Source organism: Lissotriton helveticus, chromosome 4_1, assembly GCF_964261635.1.
Source record: "Lissotriton helveticus chromosome 4_1, aLisHel1.1, whole genome shotgun sequence".
Taxonomy (NCBI): Eukaryota; Metazoa; Chordata; class Amphibia; order Caudata; family Salamandridae; genus Lissotriton; species Lissotriton helveticus.
The window spans coordinates 557,574,197-557,600,092 of record NC_136063.1 but is presented as its reverse complement, the minus strand read 5'-3'; the positions used below and the strand labels follow the sequence as shown (position 1 = coordinate 557,600,092).

The 25,896-nt window shown below is 42.1% G+C and overlaps 1 protein-coding gene across 1 annotated transcript in view; it reads right to left on the bottom strand.

Annotated features, from left to right (window-relative positions):
* The window catches only part of TRPA1 (transient receptor potential cation channel subfamily A member 1), an 812,153-nt gene that overhangs the window by 440,022 nt on the left and 346,235 nt on the right, over positions 1-25,896 (bottom strand). The window contains exon 8 of the mRNA XM_078686165.1: positions 15,653-15,789. Coding sequence (XP_078542291.1) covers positions 15,653-15,789 — 137 coding nt within the window. The remainder of the gene's footprint in view (positions 1-15,652; positions 15,790-25,896) is intronic.

Here is a 25,896-nt window from a genome sequence, read left to right as displayed (position 1 = left end):
TATGTATTTATTTATTTGTTTATTTATTTATTGTGCTTGGTATGGTCATAATGACAGGAGGGGCATCAACATGCCAACATGATATGCACAGTAATGTGCAATGGATCCACTGTATTGCAGCCAGTAGTAGTTTACAAAACCCCTATTAAAAAAAATATGTTAAGTTATTTAAGGTAACAAGAACATATAAATGGCAGGAAGGAGTAGTGGATGACCGTTCACCATGTTGGCTGCTTAAGCATCATCCTCTCGCTTACACCATTTCCACCGGCAACAAAATCCTCTTAGTGAGGGGGCATTCAGCTGCAAGTTTGGCAACATGATAGAGGAGACTACCCAGCAACAACTTGGGAGGGTATCTCGTCACTCCATGGCGCCCGAGTTGAGGGGTAGCGGGCAGTAGCTCCTGGTAGTTTGGGCTCTTATTGGATTCCTTGATATGTTGACATGCCCCTGCTTGGATGGTCCTGAAAGATGATTTACACCCTCCCCCCCCCCAGAAAAAGTGCTGCAGCTCCAGTTTCTCAACTAAGCCTGGTGAGGGTCAGACAGGAAGTTATTGGCTGGGAGGGCTCGGGAACAGGGGACACTTGTAGGGCTAGGGGCAAGGGTCCAACGGAGACTCGGCCTTTGTTTCTTGAGGCTACTACTGAGACCAGATGAGCCAGGAACATTGTGCCGTGGGGTTGACAGGGACCCTCCTAACTTAAGCATACCTGCGATGGAGGGGCTTCATCAAGAGTTGGGGCAATTGAGCCTCTGACATTCACCTGTAAAACTGACTGTGTGTACAATTGCCAGATTCATTTCCCACCACCAAAACAAACAAAGCTGGCTATTTACGCTCCTGAACAACAGCTGTAAAGAATTTCTGAAATTGAGTAATACATATGGGGCCCACATGGTAATTCTCCCTATCCATGGCAGATGTGAACCATGGTGAACTGTGAGTTTCTTGAACACTGATCTTTGCACTTACACAGCTGTGCTACAATCTACAAAATGGGGAAATCTGATGTCAAGCAGTCAAAAGTTACTTTTGAGGGCCGATAAACCATGAGTGGGACAGAACCTAGAGTCTATGAGTGGAGGCACAACTCTTCCGAAGCATACGGCCGCATTGGTGGAGGACATGAAACTTATCTTGCTTCAAATGAAACGGAACATTAAACAATCAATCAGAACATGTACACAGTGCCACTGACGATGAAGAAGCACACCCACTTGACGAAGTTGAGCAATGCATTTCTGACACTGAGGATGACACGAAAGCTATGAATAACTTGCTCACTTGACTTGAAAAACTGATGAACACATCCTGTGCTAAATGAGATGACCTGAAACCAGGCTCAAAGCACAATCATGTCTTTCTAAACGAGAAATGTTGTGGAAGCACTTCTTTCAGATCTTTGGCAGAGAGAACTGTTTGCAGTGCTTCAATTTGGACAAAGTGCATCGCTTGGAGCCCCGGATTTCTAATTATTGCTCCTCTGCTTAATTTGAAGGATTGAGACCTTATCTGGAAAATGGCCAGGATAAGAAAGATACTGAAAAGCAAGGGTCTTGGTTCTCCTTTTCCAAGAATACACTCTTGCTGTGCTGGAGGCTTGGAGGTTGTTTATGGAGGACAAGTAGACACTATGGGTCTTAATATGATGACACTCGGAAAGCCAAGTCTCATCGCGGGTTTCACTTTCGACCGCCGCATTACGATGCAGGTGGTAGAAAGTGAAACCAGCCGGCAATTCTGTCTGTATTCTGACAGGCTGAAGGATCCCATCGGTGAGTCGGAGGCCTGACCGTAATCCCTATGGCCGGCGTTTCCGCCGTAGGGATTACGATGTTGGTTTCCAACAGGCTTCCCATTTCTGAAAAGCCTGTCGGAAAGCAAATTTAGTGGACCCTACATGGGACTCCTATACCCAGCAGCCTCCGGTTGGGGGCTGGGGGGCACCTATCGTGCCCCACTATTGATCCCTGCACCATGTGGCAGGCAGCCTGAGCTGCTTGCCAGGCAGTGCAGGGATGAACAGATTCTCCCATTTCTCTATGAGAGCTTGTGCTATGGCCAGTCTTCGGCCATAGCATAAGCATCCATAGAGCAATTGGAGTATGTAACTGCACCATGTGCAGTCGCATTGTAATGCTGGGATTGGGACCGTCGACCAGAGGTCGGTCCCGATTCCGCAATAGTGTCGGGCGGACTTGAGTCTGCCCGACATCGTAATAAGGACCTATGTGTTGCAAACCACAAGTACTCCATGTTATCATACCCTGCCAAACTTCATGTAATTGCAGAGAGACTCATACTTTTTTTTACTAAACTGGGGGAGACATTTAGGTTTTGTAAAAGATTTCTTAAGAAAAAGAACAGTCTTCCTTCATCTGAAAAAGGTGTCTCTCAAGCTCTAACGAGTGATGTTGAATATGTAATTTTGATTTTCTCTGTTTATCCAGGATATGAATTAATGTCTTCAAGGTAGCTAATTGTACCATGTACTCTGGAAATGTTGATGGCGGGGGGAAGTTCTTCAAAAGTTAGTATGATATTGTAGCATGTATTTCCTCATTGCATGATATTCATGTGAATACATGCACGGGTGGCTAGGAGTGGCATACGACTCTTAGCGGAATCCACATTTAGCACTTAGAAGCCACTTAAATGGTTTTTGAAATTATGGGTGCGTACACTGGTTTTTGGGGTAGAGTGTGAGCTGGTGGATGATGTTGATTGTGGTTGTTGTACTGTTTCAGGTAGTTGTTTTATAAACTAATATGACTGGTGTATCAGTCTTGCCCTGTTCCTTATGGGAACAGTCCAGCCCAAACTGCAAAGGCCATACAGATTGGTAGGAGGTGGGAAAACTGCTGGCAGATATTATTAGTCACATACAACACACAAAACTACTTGAAGTAAATAAAGTCACTGCTATCCATTTGCAGTTCAGGCTCTTTTGGGGAGGGTCATCAAAAGTTTTTGGAGAGGTCGTCTCACCCTTAACTTATCAAGGCATGCTTCATCATCTGATGACCTATCACACTGGAGTAAGCACAATGCCACTCCATTGGACTCAACTGAGGAAAGATTCTCTTGACCCTGGGAGTTTTTAGAAATCTATTTCCAGGACAATGTCTTGAGTCCTGTTGGTTTGGCAGGAAAACAAGCTGTCAAAAATACCTAGGGGTATACTTGAAATAACGTTATTACTCAGTACCTCAGGTATGGTTAAAATCATGAAAATTGGGTCAGAACGTAAAATGCAATGAATCACTAGACCTTAAAAGAATATTACTGTCACCAACATGTTTCAACCCCTACATTAGCCAATTCAGGTCTTGAGTCTTCATCAGGATAAAAGAAAACTTGCAAGTGGTATACAATCACACCATGCATGCAGGGTAAATACTAAAAACCCTACTAGTCCCTTGTGCTAATGGCACAAGCTAAAAAAAAAGATTAAAGAAAAAGGGATACTATTAACAATTGATGATCCACTCCTTTCACGCTACAATAATCATAAGGGAAACTTAATTCGATCTCAATAACTGTGCTACAGTATTTTGAAATCTGTATTAAAAATTAAAATGTAACCCTACTCCAGCACCCTTATTCGTGCCAACAAACCACTCTGATATACTGCCATCACAAGTAGTAACAGCTATTTATTTACAACAAAGATCCCTTTGCGCTTATCTCTTTCTTAGTTGAAGTATCAGTTTGTGGAGAGCTATATTTGTCCACACCTTTCACAGTTTGGAATCAAATTCTAAATTCTCCTATCGTTCACGCATCATCCAATGAAGAAGGATATAGATTTCACTTACCCGAAATATGCTATACTATGGGCTTCATGGCAAATTGAGGGGGGCACCACCTTAGTAGTCACACACTTATGATACAAAGAATATTAGCACAGAAACGGCGAACCAGCACCGTATCTCCAATAACAATGTAGCATTCCTTTAGTGAGATTGATGTGACATATGTGATGCAGCAACCAATTCATGTGGGTTCAATACTCAGACACCATAAACCGATTACCGTGGGTATACAAATTGTGTGTCATGTTCATACAACCTGTGTATACTGCATACATACTTGGAAAATGCACCTTTCATCACTTCCTTGTCTCCATTGCTACAACCAATCATATCAGCTCAAAGGAGTCACTTGTGACATATCTCAAGCATCCACCTTACCCCGTGGTGACCTAAATGTAGGACGTGTTGAACATTAACATGTTGAGAGCTCACTATTTCACACTCATTAGCAAATGCTAATATGACTTGTCATTTCACAGTCTTTAACAAATGCCAATATGTCTCATCATCCCCTGTTTGTTCAACACAGAGTATGATTTGCTCCGATTAACGCCTCCCCTATGTGGTGACCTAAAATAGGAATCATTAAACACTTGGATGTTGGGAACTTAATATCGGCACTCATTGGCAAATGTGCCCTCAGTTAGTCATCCCTCGTGTAAACGAAACAGAGTGTGTTTTGTTATGATAAGCACAGCACACGATGGGTGCTGTAATTTAATGCTGCACTCGCGCTGCTCTTTTTTAAAATAAAAAACCCACTCCAAACACACAGTCCCTACTGGTAGCTAGATACGTAACCCGCTGTCATCAGAAGGAGAGCTCGTCCAGTGCACCTATAAGTGCCCCCTTCACTGCCGCATATTTGGAGATGTGACTCTGAAGCAGAACACTAATTCAGTGCTTCGTGTCTGGCCTCACACATGTGCATGGTGATGTCACCCTTGAGTCCCAGGACTACTGGGGCTCTGGCACTGGGTTAACAAACCTTTAGGGGGACTCCCTGCAAAGCCCGTTGAGGGTCCCCCTCTGGACTCAATAAGGAAATCTCCGGCCAAAGTACTGTGCTGAGGGGGACCCCAGGAGCTAGGGCCCCCCGCACCACGGGGGCTGCAGGGTCTGTATTACGCCACTGGGCTCTGGGAACATTGGGAGACGTAGTTCAGTATTCATAACTCCTAAACTACTGAACAAACCACCAATTTAGATTGAGTGGCGAACAAAGATGGCCGATGCTCCTCTCATCGGTCTCATGATCTGAGATGCTGCATCTAGCTCATGAACCATGCTACCAGGGTTCATCAGCACTTTAACCCTGTGAGACTTAATAACCATCAGCCATTAGTATCTGTCAGTATCCTTAATTCATAAACTACTGGGCTAACCAACCATGCAGATTGATTGGAGAACAAGGGGGGCAGAGGCTCCTCTCATCCCTATCATGACCAAAGATTCAATATCTTGCTCAAGAACCATGCTGCCAGGTATCATCAGCACTAACACCCTGTGAGGCTTAGCTGTGCAGCCTTCCTGAATTTTTCACCCATAGTGTTGCTACAATAGACTATGGATATAGGTAGATAAAATTAAATTATTAGTAGTGAATGTTATTCTGGGTTTTAAACTCTAAGACAGCAGGCTTCAGTTAAAGAAGGAGTAGAGCGGTCATACAAATACCCTACTGAACCACTGCACAGTGGCTACTCCTAATCACTCACAAGCACCTTAGTCTGGATCATGACATATGAAAGCCTGCATCTGGTCACCTAAATATATAGGCTCCACTAGAGGTACAACCATTCTCAGTAACTTCTAAGTGTGGCGAACATGCTCCATAAACCGGAGGACCCCGTTGTACCCAGGGGTTGATGTGAGTGTACATCACATACCCTGGCAGTATGTATCTTGATTAGTGGAATATACCGCATCCCTGACCAACACAACCAGCAGAAGGTGTCTGTTCATTCATATGCCACACCAATGCCTTGGTCTTAGAGTTGGGACCACTGGACCTCATCATTCAAGTCCGTACTTGATGTGCCCAAATGATAGATTCATCTCTGTTCTGAGCAAGAAGTTGTTATTACTTACTGATGCCACCTGTTCAATGATGGACCATTGGAAATCATCTATAGTGTGGTTCTCATGAAACTGTCTCATTAATTTTGTTGTGCTCTTCTGACACCTGAATGTGCTACGACGGTCATTGATTTGAGTTTTTATTTTTCTCTTGGCCATTCCCACATATCTTCGCCTACATGTGCAAGTCAGTAAATACCAAACATTTCTAGAGTTGCAGTCAGTAAACATCTTCTGGACCCATGGCGTCTTTAAACTGAGGGCCAGTTGTTTCACTCTTTTTGTCAGTTTACATACACTGCAATTACCACAAGGAGAGTGGCCACTTAAAGCCGGTAGGTTCTTCTGAGCAGGTATATTACTCAAGGTCCTCTTTGATTTTGGTTGAGGATGTATCCGATCATCTTTGGTGGATCTGCCTCGCTTGAATGAAAACATTGGTTTTTCGTACTTCAGTGAGCCTGGTGTCAAAATGTTTTAATGTTTATTAACTATTTTCTGACTGCTTATAGAATGTATTCCCAACATTGCCGCACAAACTAACCTTTCAGGCGTTGGTCTTTATGGGGTGCCAAGCAAAGATTCTCTAGAGGTGTTGTAGGCTCTCTTGTGTGCCTTTGAAATTATCTGTTTTGGGCATTTCTTTTCTCTCAATTTTGTAGTGAGTAGCTATGCATTTTTCTTAAAATCCTTTCAGTCTGTGCAGTTCCTTCTTAACCTAAGGAATTGGCCAACATGGAGAATATCCTGTAGTAGTTTTGGGGGATTGCTATCATATTGAAGTAAATTGTTTTTGTCTGTGGGCTTGTAATACACTTCACTCTGCAATGTGTTCTCATGTGGACTGATCTCTAAATCCAAGAAAGATATCGAACTCTTACTCACTGTCATTGTGAACCTCAAGTATAGATTTGTTCCATTAATCTATCTCGCAAATTGATTCGCTGAGCCCACTGTACCTGGCCAGATCACAAATATATAATCAATATATTGTTTCCAAATTTTTATGTGGTCCAGGAATGGCTTGTCTTCACTGTAGATATATTCCTCTTCAAAGTCATAGATGTATAGTGTGTCTACAACTCATCCTCAATCTTAAAGTGATTCTTTACCAGAGCCATGTGGGCACAATCCATCACAAATTCCTGTGGGGTCATAGAGGTTCATTCCACTCATTGAAAAAGAACATAAAGTACCCTTAGTGAACTGTTGGGGAATGCTTGTGTAGAAAGCTTCAACGTCTAGCGTCATGAGTAGTTGGGAGTCTGGATTAAACTCAATCTGACTAACAATCTTGAACATATCTTTGGTGTCTTGTCAATCTGACTAACGATTTTGAGCATATCTTTGGTGTCTTGTCAAAGGATGAAATCTCTTTCACTAGGGGCCTCAGAAAAAAATCCACAAATGTGGACAGTGGAGCCAAGTCTGAGCCAATCCCTTCCACAAGTGGGGTCCTGGTGGTGCTATCTAGCCCCTGTGTATCTTAGGCAGGATATAAAAGTATGGTATGATCTGTTTTGTCTCAATTAGGAAGTCTGCTTCCTGTTTCGTAATCAACTCATTTTCCTCAGCACTTTTACCATAAATGAAATTCAGTGTTATAAGAGGGTTGACCTCAAGTATCAACAAAGGCATCAATCTCTCTTGACACAGCCTTTTCAAATGTTTGTATTTCAATGGGTAGACAGTTAGTAGGAGGGTTAAAGGTACATTTCTCACATAGGCCTGTGTTGGTCTCTCTATCATCACACAGTTTGTCTAGAAAAAAGGTTTTAACCTTATGATACCGAAAAATATGGGCATCTCTTTTTTCTGAAGAGTGCATGTCCTCAAGTAGGGACAAAACCCAAAACTTTATTTAGGACTTTTAGCTGTAGTTCCATCAGATTACACTCATGTGGGTTCACTACTATACTCTGTCTCTGCTCAAGTTGACTCCAAGTAGGATTGAGTATTGTAGGTATTTCTATAGGGATATACTTGAGGTTAAACCTCCTTCTCACTGATTGTAAAGATATTATTAGTCATCACCTGCAATTGTCCTCCTTGGCGGCTTGCTGTGTGTTGTTTTGTAATGACTCAATGGATTGCTACACAATATTACAACCCGTGCAGAACAAGTCCATCCATTAATACATAGAGAAATTACCCTGGGCTAATATGGAGATAACGTCTGAGTGCCTGGGGGTTACAATGTGGCCCTACGCTCTTCCTTTAGAGACACCAATACTTCTGCATGCCAAGAAGTGAAGAGGGTTATGATTTTAAATGCTTATTTGATATGATGCATAAATGTTCTCTTGCAGGTAGGCTCAAGAGGATTAGTGACTGCTCTGATTGATGTATCCTTTTTATTCTAGTTTCGATGATGCACTTGTAAAAACTGTGACAGACTGCTATATTTCCATTGTTGATTTATGTTTTAACCTAAAATGTTATAGTTTACAAAACAAAGAATAAATAAATTGCATACAAATGGAAAAATGGCCATTGTACATAGAAATGTCAAACATGAAGTAGCAGTCACTTATATACTCATGTTTGCAATGACATAGGGCACAGGTACACATTCAAAAGAACCATGAGTGGTATCATTTTCTCAGAGGGGGATTAACAGAATATTTCAAAAATGATACCCACCTTTTCCTAAAAGGTGAGCAATGGGTAATCAGAGTGCTACACAAAGTTGTATAGATTTTCGTAGCCATATGACCTCTTCTGAGTAATTGATGGATAAGAGGTAAAAAAGCTTGGGAATGAGATACGCCAAGTTTTGAGATTTCAACTACGATCTTCAAAAATGTAAAACAATCCACATACAACAATGAAAACAGAAGAGTTGGGCTGTCAGACATTACATTTGTACCCTTCTTGGCCCAAATCAGGCTTGTGTTGAGTGGAAATGCTGGTTTTTCTTGTGAAACTAATACTTACATTGAATGAATAAACACCCTACAAGTCAAAAACATTGGAGTTGGATCTTATCCTTTTCATTATATGACTACCTTACTTAATTGATATACTGATGCAGGTTGTGTGCGCTTGACATTGCATTCTTTGAGTGGAATTGTGGTAGATATTTTTGACATATGACATATGCCATAAAGAGAGAGCTGAGGAATCGAATAGTTTAGGTGACAAATAATTATCTATTCAATTTATGGCTCTTATTGTATCATAAAAAAAGCAATGAATTAGGCAGTTTTAAAGAAGTCATAGCAAGGGCTGATAGTGGAGAGTACGGAAACATATGTTGGTGTTCACATACCCTGCAAGGAACCACTTCATAAGTACCGAACCGGTCTTAAAATACTGGTCAGTGCCATCTGCCAAGTACCATGCATCTCGTGTTAGGATAATCCCTTTTAGGACCAGCCTCCGCAACACAGCAAGAATGAAGTTTGCCCCACAAATTAGCTGAGAAGAAAAGACAAGTGTGTATCCGTTTCCATGCTGTGGAGGCCGTTGTAACTTTGGCAATGACACTCGCCACAGCCAATCCAGGGTCAGTTATAGTACAGCTTCTCCAGGCCTGCCCATGCTGGTGATTTCAGCGCCATGCCCACCCATTGCAGGACTTAAAGCTGCATGGCCACTAGTTTAGCAATCCTGGGATCACCCTAGTTTGCCATTGATACTGCTGGCTGACATTGCAGAGACCTCACTCGCAGGGCTCTCCAAGACCCGTATGGTCAGTGAAGAAAAGGTTCCTCTGTTTATCAGGCAGGTGCATTGGTGCACCACTGACACAGAGACATGCACAGCTTGGCACCTGGCAAAAGCAAGAGGTATTTCTGGATGGCTGATTCCACGAAACTGTTTTCAGTATTCTTGTTTTCATTCCAGGGAGAACATGGCTTGGCAGTTCGGGCTGAACTATTCCCATTTGAAGCAGGGTCAAGGCTGATTTGCAGGCTGGGTTTAAACTGGAATGGCATTGGGAGCAAACAAAACAATGGTTTTAGGCCCAGACCTCTGTACTGGGGTGACATTGTCCAGCATTTTGTCCATCAATCGTTCTTTTCTAAAAAAGTAAGGAAAAATCCACTTTCATCAAGAAGCAGGATTTAACACCATTATTCCAAACATATCAAACATGGCAATGCTGCTCCTTCCAGATCAGAAATTACCACTGAAACACATATCAGGGAATTTCCAATGCAAACCTATGAGAGGAGCAGCCTCACAGCAGTGAGAAACCAAATAGGCTGTTGATTCCTATCAGGACATGCCACATAACAAAGGCACATGTCCTACCTTTTACCTACTGCCTACCTTAAAGCTGACCTATATGTAGTAAAAGGGAATTTCCAGACTTGGCAAGTAACTTTAAATGCCAAGTTACTGGGGCAGTAAACTTTGCACACAGACCCTGCAAGTGGAAAGGCCTTAGACGGGGTTTGAAAGGCTACTTCTGTGGGTGGCACAAGCAGAGCTGCAGGCCCACCAGTTGCATTTAATGTACAGGTCCTCGGTATATAGGATACCACTGTACAAGGGACTTACTGGTAAAATAATTATGCCAAACAGGTGTTGACCAATCGTACCTAGTTTACAGGAGAGAATACATGACGTTTAGCACTTATCCAGGTGCCCAGAGTCCTAAACCAACAAAAACAGGTCAGACAAAATACAGGAGGAAGACAAAATGTTTGGTAACAACCCTGCAAAAAGGGCCAGGTCCAACAAAAAGTACATGAATATCATTAATACATCTAAAATGATGTTAGAACAAATAACCAAATGGTGACACATACAGCCCACAAAATAGCAGAAAATAAATAATGTCATGCAGACTAAATATGACGAGAATCATGTTCACATGTTTGCATCTCTGATCATCATCAATTTTTAGAATCTCAGTTTTGGAGAGGTTCTTGTTGATGAGAGTATTACCCTGGATTTGCATGGAACAAAGGATAAACATAAGATGTAATTAACATCCTAAGCGGCTTATTACGATCTCGGGTGAAATGTCTCCGCCTGACACAGTCTCTGACTAAGGACCGACCGACTTGCGGTCGGCGGTTCCGAACGCCGGATTATGATGTGACAGAACACTATTCAGTCGAATTCCCATTGTTTCATATGGGAGCTCATGTTACGCCTGAGAACCGGCCATAACACAGGCTCCTATGGGGAAATGGGGTGTGTGTGTAAAACCTTGCACCCTGTTGCAGGCACCCCATGGGGCCTGCCAAACAGGGCAGGGTTTTACATGGGGCTCGGCCACTAACCGTACATCGCAAAAGCTAGGGGGACTGCTTAGGGCCCTCAAAGTCACTTACAGACAGCTTTTCCGTGTTGGTAAGGCTGGCGTGTAAAGTCTGTTGAAAACCGACATCGTAATCCAGGCTACGAAAACGCCTTCCATAATGGGTTATGGTGCGGTTCCAACTGACAGGAATACTCCACGGGTTGGTCGGTACTGAGTCGGAATGACAAGACTGTTTATGTTCCGGCATTTACTGTCTGCAACCTAGGAACAACCCTATATCTGGAATTTGGAGCACGCGCTGCAGCTCCCTCCCTCATTGGGATACTCAAGCCAACGTGTGTTCCCCTTCCCATCACTGGATGGGTCTCACTAATACCGCAGCATTACCTTTGACGCTCTAAGCAGTCCAGTTCCCCTACACCTCTGACTGTATTTTTCTTGGTCTGGCTGGTCACCATTCATGTCCTCAGTTCCATATTTGGTACTATCCATGCGGGAGTTGCCATCATTTATTACAGGCAATTGCACACAGGCATGCTAATTCTAAATGTCCTGATGATGATCTATTTATTGTATATATGGATCAAAACGCCGTCGACACCCAATACACCTTATACACTGCTCTAAATTGTCATTTAATGTGTAAAGGTGTTCTCTTGCATTTTCTCAGCGGGAGATTAACAGAATCTTTCAAAAATGATACCCACCTTTTCTTAAAAGGTGAGCAATGGGTAATCAGAGTGCTACACAAAGTTGTATAGATTTTCGTAGCCATATGACCTCTTCTGAGTAATTGATGGATAAGAGGTAAAAAAGCTTGAGAATGAGATACGCCAAGTTTTGAGATTTCAACTTCGATCTTCAAAAATGTAAAACAATCCACATACAACAATGAAAACAGAAGAGTTGGGCTGTCTTCTAATAAATCAGACATTACATTTTTACCCTTCTCGGCCCAAATCAAGCTTGTGTTGAGTAGAATTGTGGTAGACATTTTTGACATATGCCATAAAGAGAGAGCTGAGGAATCGAATAGTTTAGGTGACAAATAATTATCTATTCATTTTATGGCTCTAATTGTATCCAAAAAACGCAATGAATGAGGCAGTTTTAAAGAAGTCATAGCAAGGGCTGATAGTGGAGAGTACGGAAACACATGTTGGTGTTCACATACCATGCAAGGAACCACTTCATAAGTACCGAACCGGTCTTAAAATACTGGCCACAGCCATCTGCCAAGTGCCATGCATCTCGTGTTAGGATAATCCCTTATAGGACCAGCCTCCGCAACACAGCAAGAATGAAGTTTGCCACACAAATTAGCTGAGAACAAAAGACAAGTGTCCCTTTCCATGCTGTGGAGGCCATTGTAACTTTGGCAATGACACTCGCCACAGCCAATCCAGGATCAGTTATAGTACAGCTTCTCCAGGCCTGCCCATGCTGGAGATTCCAGCGCCATGCCCACCCATTGCAGGAATTAAATCTGTATGGCCACTAGTTTAGCAATCCTGGGATCACCCTAGTTTGCCATTGATACTGCTGGCTGACATTGCAGAGACCTCACTCGCAGGGCTCTCCAAGCCCCATATGGTCAGTGAAGAAAAGGTTCCTCTGTTTATCAGGCATGTGCATTGGTGCGCCACTGACACAGAGACATGCACAGCTTGGCACCTGGCAAAAGCAAGAGGTATTTCTGGATGGCTGATTCGCCGAAACTGTTTTCAGTATTCTTGTTTTCATTCCAGGGAGAACCTGGCTTGGCAGTTCGGGCTGAACTATTCCCATTTGAAGCAGGGTCAAGGCTGATTTGCAGGCTGGGTTTAAACTGGAATGGCATTGGGAGCAAACAAAACAATGGTTTTAGGCCCAGATCTCTGTACTGGGGTGACATTGTCCAGCATTCTGTCCATCAATTGTTCTTTTCTAAAAAAGTAAGGACAAATCCACTTTCATCAAGAAGCAGGATTTATCACCATTATTCCAAACATACCAAACATGGCAATGCTGCTCCTTCCAGATTAGAAATTACCACTGAAACACATATCAGGGAATTTCCAATGCAAACCTATGAGAGGAGCAGCCTCACAGCAGTGAGAAACCAAATAGGCTGTTGATTCCTATCAGGACATGCCACATAACAAAGGCACATGTCCTACCTTTTACCTACTGCCTACCTTAAAGCTGACCTATATGTAGTAAAAGGGAATTTCCAGACTTGGCAAGTAACTTTAAATGCCAAGTTACTGGGGCAGTAAAGTGTGCACACAGACCCTGCAAGTGGAAAGGCCTAAGACGGGGCTTGAAAGGCTACTTCTGTGGGTGGCACAAGCAGAGCTGCAGGACCACCAGTTGCATTTAATTTACAGGTCCTCGGTATATAGGATACCACTGTACAAGGGACTTACTGGTAAATTAATTATGCCAAACAGGTGTAGACCAATCGTACCTAGTTTACAGGAGAGAATACATGACGTTTAGCACTGATCCAGGTGCCCAGAGTCCTAAACCAACAAAAACAGGTCAGACAAAATACAGGAGGAAGACAAAATGTTTGGTAACAACCCTGCAAAAAGGGCCAGGTCCAACAATAAGTCCATGAATATCATTAATACATCTAAAATGATGTTAGAACAAATAACCACATGGTGACACATTCAGCCCACAAAATAGCAGAAAATAAATAATGTCATGCAGACTAAATATGACGAGAATCATGTTTGCACGTGTGCATCTCTGATCATCATCAATTTTTAGAATCTCAGTTTTGGGAAGGTTCTTGTTGATGAGAGTATTACCCTGGATTTGCATGGAACAAAGGATAAACATAAGATGCAATTAACATCCTAAGCGGCTTATTACGATCTCGGGTGAAATGCCTCCACCCGACACAGTCTCTGACAAAGGACGACCGACTTGCGCTCGGCGGTTCCGACCGCCGGATTATGATGTGACAGAACACTATTCAGTTGGATTCCCATTGTTTCCTATGGGAGCTCATGTTACGCCTGAGAACCGGCCATAACACAGGCTCCTATGGGGAAATGGGGTGTGTGTGTAAAACCTTGCACCCTGTTGCAGGCACCCCATGGTGCCTGCCAAACAGGGCAGGGTTTTACATGGGGCTCGGCCACTAACCATACATCGCAAACGCTAGGGGGACTGCTCAGGGCCCTCAAAGTCACTTTCAGACAGCTTTTCTGTGTTGGTAAGGCTGGCGTGTAAAGTCTGTTTGAAACCGACATCGTAATCCAGACTACGAAAACGCCTTCCATAAGGGGTTATGGTGCCGATCCAATTGACAGGAATACTCCACGGGTTGGTCGGTACTGAGTCGGAATGACAAGACTGTTTATGTTCCAGCATTTACTGTCTGCAACCTAGGAACAACCCTATATCTGAACTTTGGAGCACCCGCTGCAGCTCCCTCCCTCATTGGGACACTCAAGCCAACGTGACTTCCCCTTCCCATCACTGGATGGGTCTCACTAATACCGCAGCATTACCTTTGACGCTCTAAGCGGTCCAGTTCCCCTACACCTCTGATTGTATTTTTCTTGGTCTGGCTGTTCACCATTCATGCCCTCAGTTCCATATTTGGTACTAACCATGCGGGAGTTGCCAACATTTATTACAGGCAATTGCACAAAGGCATGCTAATTCTAAATGTCCTGATCATGATCTATTTATTGTGGATGTACGACGTTACAACGCGTACTTTTACAACGCGTGCCGTTACTACGCAACTTTTACAACTCAAGTCGTTACAACAACTTGCGTTGGGGGGCACAGGATAGTACATTTTTTAATTTACTATTCCAACTCCAATCCCCGTGGATAGTAGGGAAGGAGTTGGATAGTAAATTAAACTATTTACTATCCTGGAGCGCCCCCCCAGCGCATGCCGTTGTAACGACTTGCGTTGTAAAAGTTGCGTGGTAACAGTACCGCGTTGTAAAACCTTCGTTGTAAAGGTTTTTCCCCATTTATTGTATATATGGATCAAAACGCCGTCGACACCCAATACACCTTATACACTGCTCTAAATTGTTATTTAATGTGTAAAGGTGTTCTCTTGCAATTTGTTTCTTACATTGAAAATTGTGTGTTTAACAAACCTACAGCTTTGCCTGAGCCTTTTGTGTTCTTCAGTGTTTGTCCCTCTTGGTTTAGTTGTCTGCAGGCTGGTGTCCCACTTACAAATTGTTTTGTCTGTATTGTTCCTATTTGAATTTACAATATTAAATATCTGACCTCTGTCCAGCTGGACAAGTTATACAAATATAGTATTGACTGGGTCTATATTAATTTCCCCCCTTTTTACTGTTGTTTCCCTAGAGACCATTGTTCTTAAAAAAGTCCCGACTGTTGAACATCGTAATCAGATGGTTATACTGTAAACCAACCGAGCCGGTCGGAAGGGCTCCGACATGGTCGGAAAGCTTCCGACTGTTGGGCGGGGGCTTCCCTCCCCAAGATTTCTGCATGCAGTTTCTGAAAGAAGAGAAAAATTACAAATGTAACTCTTACTTGTGAAGTAGTGTTTCTTTATTACCGTCAGGGAGATCAATAATTGATTTATCCCCTGTGTATGATGTTAGCATTTGCTTCACAATCTCAGTTGCTCCTTGTGTTGCTGCGAAATGTAGAGGTGTGGCTTTGTCATTCTGTTAATGAAGGTAAACCAAAAATGTACAGTTCAATACACAATATTTACCTGTATATTTGCAAACATAAAATACACCATGTTAACAGTAACTTTGATAAATGACACATTAAAAATTAAATCTGTGGTGGAGAATGTTCTTTTTAAATCATCTTCCACTGACAAAGCGACGTGGCAGGGCATGAAGAACAATCACTAGGGCTCCCTAGGTAAATGTTGTAGATTATTTTCCTAGACCACTCTCCATGAACTGAAGCCCATGTGTCAGTCACCTTTTATTATAGAGACAGCCCTAAAGCTTTGGGCTTCTGTAGCTGAGCTGGCTTGATCTGAAAAAAGCACATGGGAGTAATTTGTTTTGGAAAAATAAAAAAACCTAGAAAGGTTTGTTGGCAAGCTGTCATGTTTGTTGGAGCCAACTGTCAAACTTTTCCTACTTTGACAGGAGCTCCCGTGATGGTGGTTCCTGCCAATGTAGAGAGAGAGCCACGGGGCTGGCTGAAATCTCTAAATGTGGCAGACAGAGTAAAGGCTGTGTAGCAGATGTGAAGCCTCCATCACCCTATCTGCCTTTGCTCAGTCTGAAAAATCCTAAATCAGGCCAGTGGTTAGACTATTGGCAAGCATTCATCCCATCGATTACCTTTTGGGTGTTTGCTTGCTAGTAGAACGACTGGAAACTTAGGCTAGCACAGCTTTCCAAGCCTACTACTGAAAAAGTTTGTGAATTCTAAGGAGTAATATACTTGCATCCATTCAAGGACTACTTCTATGGGTGCAGATTTGCTACTTTGTTAGTGACCCGGTCACTATATATATTTAAGCCTTGATCCAAAAAATGAGCAACACCTTTTATTGAAATCATAACGACAAGAAGTACCGACACAGACATAGTACAACAACTCAGAGCCCCCAGATGAAACTACCAAGCCAAGAATGGATTTATTTGGTGAGTGTCACATACCAAACAAACCTCCTGAAGCTATGTTCTTGCAGTGGGATGCTCCAGTATAAGGTATTCATACTCTACCAAATACGAATTTCATTCTGCTACCACATCAAGGTTAATCAAAAACTGAGCAACTATGAGAAACAAAATGTGCATGCTGAACCCCCCCTCCACACATAAATACATCAGTTTTACCTTGGTCCTTTAAGGTAGTGGGGAAGGAATACCTGCCCTGAATTTTACAGACTTAGTAAAAAAACAAACAGAGGACTGACTTCCACTAACTTTATTAGTTATTATATATATATTATATATATATTATATATATTATATATTATATATAGTATATATCCAGTTTATTAACGATCTGTCCCTTTTTAGGCGGGCCATTAAAACTTTCCTGTTCCCTCTTTCCCAATAGCCGCCTTCCCTTTTTTTCTTGCATTTCGTGTGTTATGTTAAGGTACCTGTCTAAGCGCCAGGACGCCCCTTTGCTGGGGCAGCTGAGCACTATAAAAATATCATTAACATAACATAACATTAACATAACATTAAAAGGTTCTCTTTCCTTTCAAGAGTATTAAATAAAAGAGGCTGAACCTGGTATTTTACAGTACTATGTTTACATTCATCAGCAAAAGGTCATGCAATCTGAATGGGCACTCACTCACTCATGACATTTTCCAACACTTCCTTGGTGTACCATGCAAGACTGGTAAATCTCTGATGTATTGAGTCCCCTCCAAAGAACTTTTCAGGACAATTTCCATACCAAGTTTTCAAAAAGCTATTGGTGGTAGAATATAGAAAGCATACTTTCACATGGTCTATTGCTTTTGATAGGATCTTAACTTCCTTTCATTTTGCAAAAGTGCCCCTTCCAAGTAGATTGCTAGTCTCCTTGGAAGGTGTATGATAGAGAAATACAAACAATATATAGCCTTAGGATTTAAAGAGCATATCTACATATTGGATATACACAAACATCAGTACCATCACTCATGGATACTTGAATGTTTGACCATCAGGCATATTACACCAATCAAAGAGCCTAGGTTATCAAAGAGAAGAAGGGAGAAATTTCTGCTGTAATTATTCGGCTGAAATGTAATTATTTTGTCCCCAAACATTTAAGAAAAAACACTTTGCTTTCAAATACAATACAAGGTTTTAGTACTCAAAAGTAACTAATTTCCCAGAACAGCAACCATTCATAATGTCAAACGTTCTGGGTTATGAACAAGAATGCCTTTTGTTTCACTGATGTGCTTAGGCACTCGGTAAGTCAATGTACATACATTCTATCACTTGAGCATCTCTTTAACAATCTATCCACTGAATCATTCTTGCATTCACCCTCTGACAGAACCACAATAAAATACACACAAACTCAACAACATATTCAAGGTGAATAGAAGAATAGAAGATTATAAAATAAAACATGCTGACATCTAAACACGACAAACATGTTTGCAATAATGAAACTAAATATAGCAGAGGGTGTCGGTCTTGCAGAGGTAATGTAAATGGTCTATTGTTGTTTTCAAGTTCCAGCTTGGCTGCCACATTTAGAACCAACATGTGGGTCCTCTTGTAATGTTGAAACAATGATACATTATAGACAACAGCATTCTACTATGATTTAGAGGAAGTGGACATGTGGGTGTGATGCACTGCAGATGAAATGAGGGACAGGCAAGCGACTTGTTAGCCCTGCCTGAAAAACTGTGATATTCACTTAAGAAATATTAAAATAAAAAGAGGAGAGACAAAGAAATATAAAAGGGAAATATATGATCAATATATACATATGTAAAGAAAGAACAGCATAGAGTTCTCACAGGATCGTATATTCCTTGTTTATTCAGCAAACGCATTTAGGCAAAAATGTCTTTCTCAATGGTCATTTTTGGTAATGATTCAGGCATTAGTACTAAGTCGTCTGGATTACTGCAATGCTTTGCTGAGTTCAGCTAATGAAAGCTCCATAAACAAATTGCAGGAAGTCCAGAACACGGCGCCCCGCCTTGTGGCCAATGCCCCCCCAGATCTGTATCTCTCCCCCTTCTTCAAAAACTGCACTGGTTACCGGTGCGGAAGAATTTAAGATCTGTTGTATTGTTTAGAAATCTATGAACAACTTAGGCCCTAACTACCCAAACAACAAATTCATCAGTAATCTGCCTTCCAGGCCCCTCCGTTCTGGAGCCAAAGCACTTCTCCAAGTCCTGTGCTTCAAAAAAACCTGTTTGGGCGGTAAAGCCTTTTACCACCTAGAGCCACGCTACTGGAATCAACTATTCATCCACTTACGTCAATGAACAGACTGCCTGGTGTTTAGAAAGCTGCTGAAATCTACACTGTTCTGATTTGTCCCTCCTTGGTTGATTTTGTCAGTCTTAGCGTGGAGATAACCTGATGGGGTGATTCTGGTGCTTTATATATACATAAATAAATAAATAAATAAAATTGAAGTTGACCCCAACTTTTCTATTGGGTTAGGTAACGTGGATGGAAACATGGCAATCGGGTTAGGACTAATGCCATCTTGGTCCCAATACTTTTTTTTCATCTGCCATGACTAAGTGATGTATATATATATATATATATATATATATATATATATATATATATATATATATATATATCCATATCCCCATATCCTGCTGGCGTTTGCCAGTAGGTAGTTAGTTAGGATCTAGTTTCCATAGGGAAAGCATTCAATTGGCAATAACTTTGGCATGGTTTGATGAATCCTCACAACATTTTCAAAACTGGTTTGCCACTCATGTCAGCTACTGTCTTGAACGTTGCGGAGTGATCCATCTTGCAAGGACTGAGGCAAAGGAGCGGTCCCAAAATGCATATTCTCCAAGTTATTTTCCATAGGAAATCTAAGCACGGCTACAGCCCAAACTTCTGAACGGAAATACACCAAATTTGACAGAAAGGTAGATGTTGGTTCAGGGAAGTGCCTTTTTGGTGTAAATCTGTTCAGTAGTTTTACTTGCTTGCTACAGGAACTGACAAACTTGTTTCAGCCCCCTGACCTTCGTCAATGTCAGTAACCACTCTTTCCATCTCACATTTTATCATGTATCAATTTCATTGGGCAGCTGTATTTTTACAAACATAAATAACGGGCCAAGATACTGCCCTAGCCAAATAACCAAGCAATGTGGTGGCCATTTTGTAATGTGCACATTTTAACTTCATCCATGCGATAGATGAAAAATAAATATAAAAAATCAAATGCATATTGGCATATATCCTTTATGTCTCCAATAACCACCTTCAATTAATTGAATATACAGTTTAAATTATCAGTATTGGGTAAATCCCATCTCATTCAACTCCAGAATTTTGCCTTGAATGAGCTTAAGCTTCTCCTCTATATAAGCCGTTAACTAATACAGCGACCACTCTGCTGAGTGCCTGCCTGCTAGGGGAGACCACAACCCACGTGATTGTTTGCGCCCAGCATGCCGCCGCTAGACCATGCCCAAAGGTGCCTACACAACGCCAGGGGGCTTCCTGCAGTGCTGGAGCCCAATCCATTCTGTCGAGTACCTACCTGCTGGGGGAGACCACAGCCCTTGTGATTCTTTGCGGCCGGCGTGACACCATGAGACCGCACCCGGAGGTGCCTACTTAATGTCAGGGGGCTTCCCGCAGCGCGGGAGCCCGATCCACTCTGCTGAGTGTCTGCCTGCTGGGGGAGAACACAACCCCGTGATTCTTTGGGGTCGGCGTGCTGCCATCAGACAGCGCCCGGAGACACCTACTTAATGCCAGGGGCTTCCCACGGTGCAGGAGCCCAATCCACTCTGCTGAGTGCCTGCCTGCTGGGGGAGACTATAACCCCCATGATTCTTTGCGGTTGGCGTGCCGCCATCAGACTGCATCCAAAGGCGCCTACTTAACACCAGGGGGCTTACCGTGTTGCGGGATGCGTGCTGGTGAAGCCCGGGCCAAGAGCAGGCCCGTCCGTGCCCATCTGTGGCCGTACAAGGCTGGGCTGGTCCACCCCCCTGAGCTTTGCTCATGGATCCAGGCTGTACCTGGTACCTGGACATCGTATGGATTGAGGTCAGTGCTGTAATCTCTTGCAGCACATACATTTGTGCCACTGAGCAGCTTTTTATTTGTGTGGTTCATTACACGTCCCACCTAACTGCTGGCCCCTGCTGATATCTTGAAACACAAGTGGTGACCCCAAATACTCTACGCATAGAACATTAAGGAACTCTTACAACAGGAAGATTCTTAAGACCAAGGCAGTCTTTTTTAGAACCCAGCTGAACCAAGCAATCAACTGTCCAAAAAAACTCTTCGAAATTGTCAAGCAACAAACTCGCAACACGGCTAACTCTACGGATCTAAACGACTGGGCTACTCCTTCTTGTGATGATCTTGCCAAGTTCTTCTGTGAAAAGATAAAGGTCATCGAGCTTGACATCTAATCTAAGAAGGCACTTCCACAACTTCTGGCCAATGATGCACAATTCAAGATCCTCAATAGTTCTCCACTGGAAATAACAAAAAACAACGCCTCCTGGAACACCTTTGAGCCAATCTCTGAACAAAAAATGTATAATACTCTTCTGGGAATCAATCCCTCCAACCACTTCAGCGACCCCCTTCCTTCTGCCCTTTTCAAAATGATAAAAACATCATTCCTATCACTATGGGCAAAAATTGTAAACGCCTCCCTGAGGCAAGGCTCCATACCTGACTGCCTCAAAATAGGGCAGGTTACGCCTATACTAAAGAAATCAGATGCCATCCCATCTGATCTCAACAATTACCGTACCATAACTCACATCCCCACTTTAGCGAAACTGCTGGAGAAATGTGTACAAATTCAATTATGCAACCATATTGAGAACTACAACCTGCTAGACATTCACCAATCTGGTTTCCGCCAAGGTCACAGAACTGAATCTGCTCTCACACACATATTAGATGACATACTATTAATGCTTGATCGCAATGAATTCTGCCAAATGATACTGCTTGATCTTTCCTCTGCCTTCGATACTGTTCACTAGACTGAACGGCTGTTGTCTTTGCGCATGCAAAATTGCAATGATGCATTGATTGCTTGATGCCCAGTTTGTTGTCCTTCACCAACACCAATAAATCCAGAAATGGTACTTCAATTTTACTTTTATGACTAGTGAACTTAAGATTTAATTCACTGTCATTGATGATCGAGATATAAGTTTCTGCTTCCTCTTGAGTGTCTTCCCAGACAAAAAAAAATCATCAATATATCTAACCCATATGGCCACCTTTTCCACCCTTTTCTCATTGGGCTCCGCCGAGGCCACAAGCTTTTCCCACTAAAAGATTTGCATAGCTGGGGGGAAGCATGTGCCCAAGGCGGTCTTCTGTGTCTGCAGATATAGCTGTCCAGAGAACAATTCCTTTTTATTATTAAGATGAAAGGAAACAAATTGTAAAACCATGATATTGTGAAAAATAACCAAAGGAGTCAGGAAACAACTGATTTTATCAGGACCGTGCTGAACATACATTTGGAGGATGATCTTACAATGATTACGTTGGACATTACAAGTCTTTATACTTATATAGTACATCAACTTGGCTTATTAGCACTTGAGATCGGCATGGATGGCTTCGTGCTACTCCTATATTTAATGACTTTGCTGCAGAAATGGCAAAAGACATTGTCCCTTTCTATCTCAGCATGGATGGCAATGCACTAATCCTATGCTTAAAAACTTTGATAGAAAACTAGACATTTGAGGTGAGCACGTTCAGAGTGTTGTAGGGTGCTCTAAACATGAGCTGTTCTCCACCTAAACTTGGGAACTACCCAGAGTTCTCTACTTCTTTTTTGCATAATTTATGCAGCACTCTATGCCTGAAAGGGTATTCTTCTCACTTATATGGGGTGCTCTCTTCTGTCTGGACTAAGCTAAACCTCTCTGAAGAGCTATAATGATAGCAAAACACGTGTATGAGGTTGCTTTTATTCATTCCAGGTTGGCCTGGATAGTATTTTACCAATCCAAAGCTGTAATACTGTGCCTGGAGTGGTAAAAAGCTTTTGTTATTTTACAGCTCGGCATGGATGGCATTGTGCTAAACCTATGCTAAAACTATGCTTAAAGACTTTGTAGTACACATCGCAAAATACTTTGTCACTTTCTATCTCGGTATGGGTGGCAATGCGCTAATACACTGCTTAAAAACATTTATAGAAAACCAGACATTTGAGGTGAGCAAATTCAGAATGTCGCTGGGGTTGTAGGGTGATCTATACATTAGCTGCTCCCCACCAAAACTTGGGAAGACAAAAGTAACTCCTTTCAGGATCAAGGACCCATGAGAAGTGGTGCGTGAAGTTGGTGGAATGTGCCAGTTCAAAATCCTTCGCAAATCTAAAATAGTTAACGCAAACTCAGGACACGATCAAGATGCAAACTGAAGTTCTTTAATGTATCATATCATTATGCATTTCAACTGTCATGCAGTCCTGATCGCATGAGATGCACAGAGAAGTGCTCCAGGATATGCCACTTTCCTAAAAATTAAAAAAGGACAATTCACAATAACACAAATGCATTATGGCGGCCATGATGGAATGTCAACGAGTGGATGCAAAGACATGCACTATTGATTTCGTCACACGCACAAAGCGGATGAGAGATAATTTTCAGATAACCAAAATAAAAAAACTCCAAAACCAGTACATTAGCAGGGTGTAGCAGATAATAATATCCACTGTCAATGTTGATATGACCAATTTGGGGTGAAATTCCACTTTACATATTGCAGATCTCATGATAGTTGTCCTGGCAGTAAAGACATAGTAAGTGTAAGGGAACCAAGGCCCAAGCCCTCTGTGACACTGCATGCTCACAAACAGTGTTGTGTGTGTCTTGCGAGTGGCAAGAGATAGTGTCATTGGTCATGGTAGAATAGCCAGTGCCCTCATGTAATGGCCATCCGTAATTGCTGTGGGAACAAAATATCATCAGGAACCGGCCGGTATTACCCGAATGTGTGATTGGCATATCTGGTTGTGGCTGGGGAAGAAGAGAGGTCTGGCAGACCTGAGGTCACAATGTGGACTGGAACAGCACCAGAGTGGTTAGTTCCAAGGAGGCAACATAGCCAGAGGGAAATGAGGAAAAGGTTTCCCCCCAAAAGGACTCCAGCCATGTGAAATGTTCTCCGTCATGTTGAATGGGCAGGATGAACCGTGGCTTTGGGGAAGAATGCACAGTAAGATGGTGGGACCATGGGTGGGGATATATGGTGAGTGCGGGAGATGATAACATGGAATCACTCAACAAACGTAACAGTCCAGCAAGGGACGGGGAGGTACTAACAAGGGATGGACCTCACTGGGTGAGGGAGACAGAGTGCGTGACCACCTGTCCACACAGTGGTGGAAATGACAGGTAGCCACAAAGCAAGGTGGAGGACACCATTCTTGAAGTCTCTCAGTCATGCTCTAGTGGGCAAAATGTTGGCCAGACATGATACAAGTAATAGTATTGAGGGATCTCTCTCTCTCTCTCTCTCTCTATATATATATATATATATATATATATATATATATATATATATATATATATATATATATATATATATATATATATATATATATATATATAGATATAGATATAGATATAGATATAGATATAGATAAATAGATAGATATATGGATATATAGATAGATATATAGATAGATATATAGATATATATAGATATATATCCAAACATCTCCTTTCAAGTAAAGAGCGAAGGCAAAACACAGGGGAACAGCTAGGAAACGCATTTAATAATACATGGTGGAATAATGCATTTCGGCCTCTTGTCTGCCTTCTTCAGATGACTGTTGTAATCAGGAGGCAATCAAAACATTCAAATGTTATGGGTCCTGCCACTTATATATATATATATATATTACCTACTGGCGGTCGCCAGTAGGTATATATAGTTAGGATTTTTTCCCTATGGGTTTTTTGAAAATTCTACGTCTAATAACTTTGGCGTTTGTGGACGGAATTGGCTGAAATTTTCTGGAAAATGGAACATTTTGTTTCTGAGCAGCCCCTGGAAATTTGGGGGGGGGGGGTTCGTCCAGGGGGGGCCGAGAAAAAAGGGGGGTCCCAAAACGTGTTTTTAACATTGAGTTTTCCATAGGGCGGTCTGTCGCACTTTTAGCCCGAACGGCTGAATGGATTTGCACGAAACTTGGCAAAATTGTAGAGACTGGTAGCCCGATGTGCCTTTTGTAGGTCTCAATATATGTGCTCCAGTGGATTTTGAGAAATTAACATTTAAAAAAAGATATATATCTGTAACAGCGGACTGGGCAGCTCCCGGTTCGCGGACCGGGGCGCGTACCAAAACTTCGCGTAGCGAAGCTGATTGGTTATCCGGCGTCTGTAAACATTCCAAACAGTCCGGAGCGGCCGCCATCTTGTCTCTCGGTAGGATTGAGAGACAAGAGGAGGCCAAAACAAAGGGGGAAATAACCATAAGGGGGCATAGTAGATCCTCCCTGACCCCTTAGGTTTAATGTGGAGGCTTTAAAAGGGCCCCGCGGGGCAAAAAAAAAAATAATTTTTTTTTTGTTTTTTTGCGTGGGTAGCGCCCGGTACGCGAACCGGGAAGCGTTCTGGGCAGCGTACTGCAATGAAAAATGAATGATAGACTTTTCAAATGCTGTATGTTAATTGATTGTTGGTTTTGTTGATTATTTTTTATTTTTTTTTATTTTTTAAGCATTTTTTATTGTGTTTCATAATTTATTAAAATTTCTAACATTTCATTGTCAGAAATTTCAAAATTATCATGGAATATACATTGTAGTCTCTGAGGTTGTAAAATGTCCTCATTTGCAAGGAGGTTATCTACTGCTTGTACACATTGCAGTAGTTCTTGGTCCCAAGTTTCATCCATAAATTCAATCTCATTTGGATCAATGATTTCTGTGTTGGACTCTGGAAGGACAATTTAAAATGAAATTTTTTGTTCGCTTTCCATTTTCCCTGAAATTTGCATAAAAAAAATATATATTAGTAGAGGTAGGGCACTGTTGGGATTAATTTTAGATAGGCAGTTTTTAACAGTGAATTTATCTTTGGGCAGTGTATAGTATCAGAGTGGAAGTAG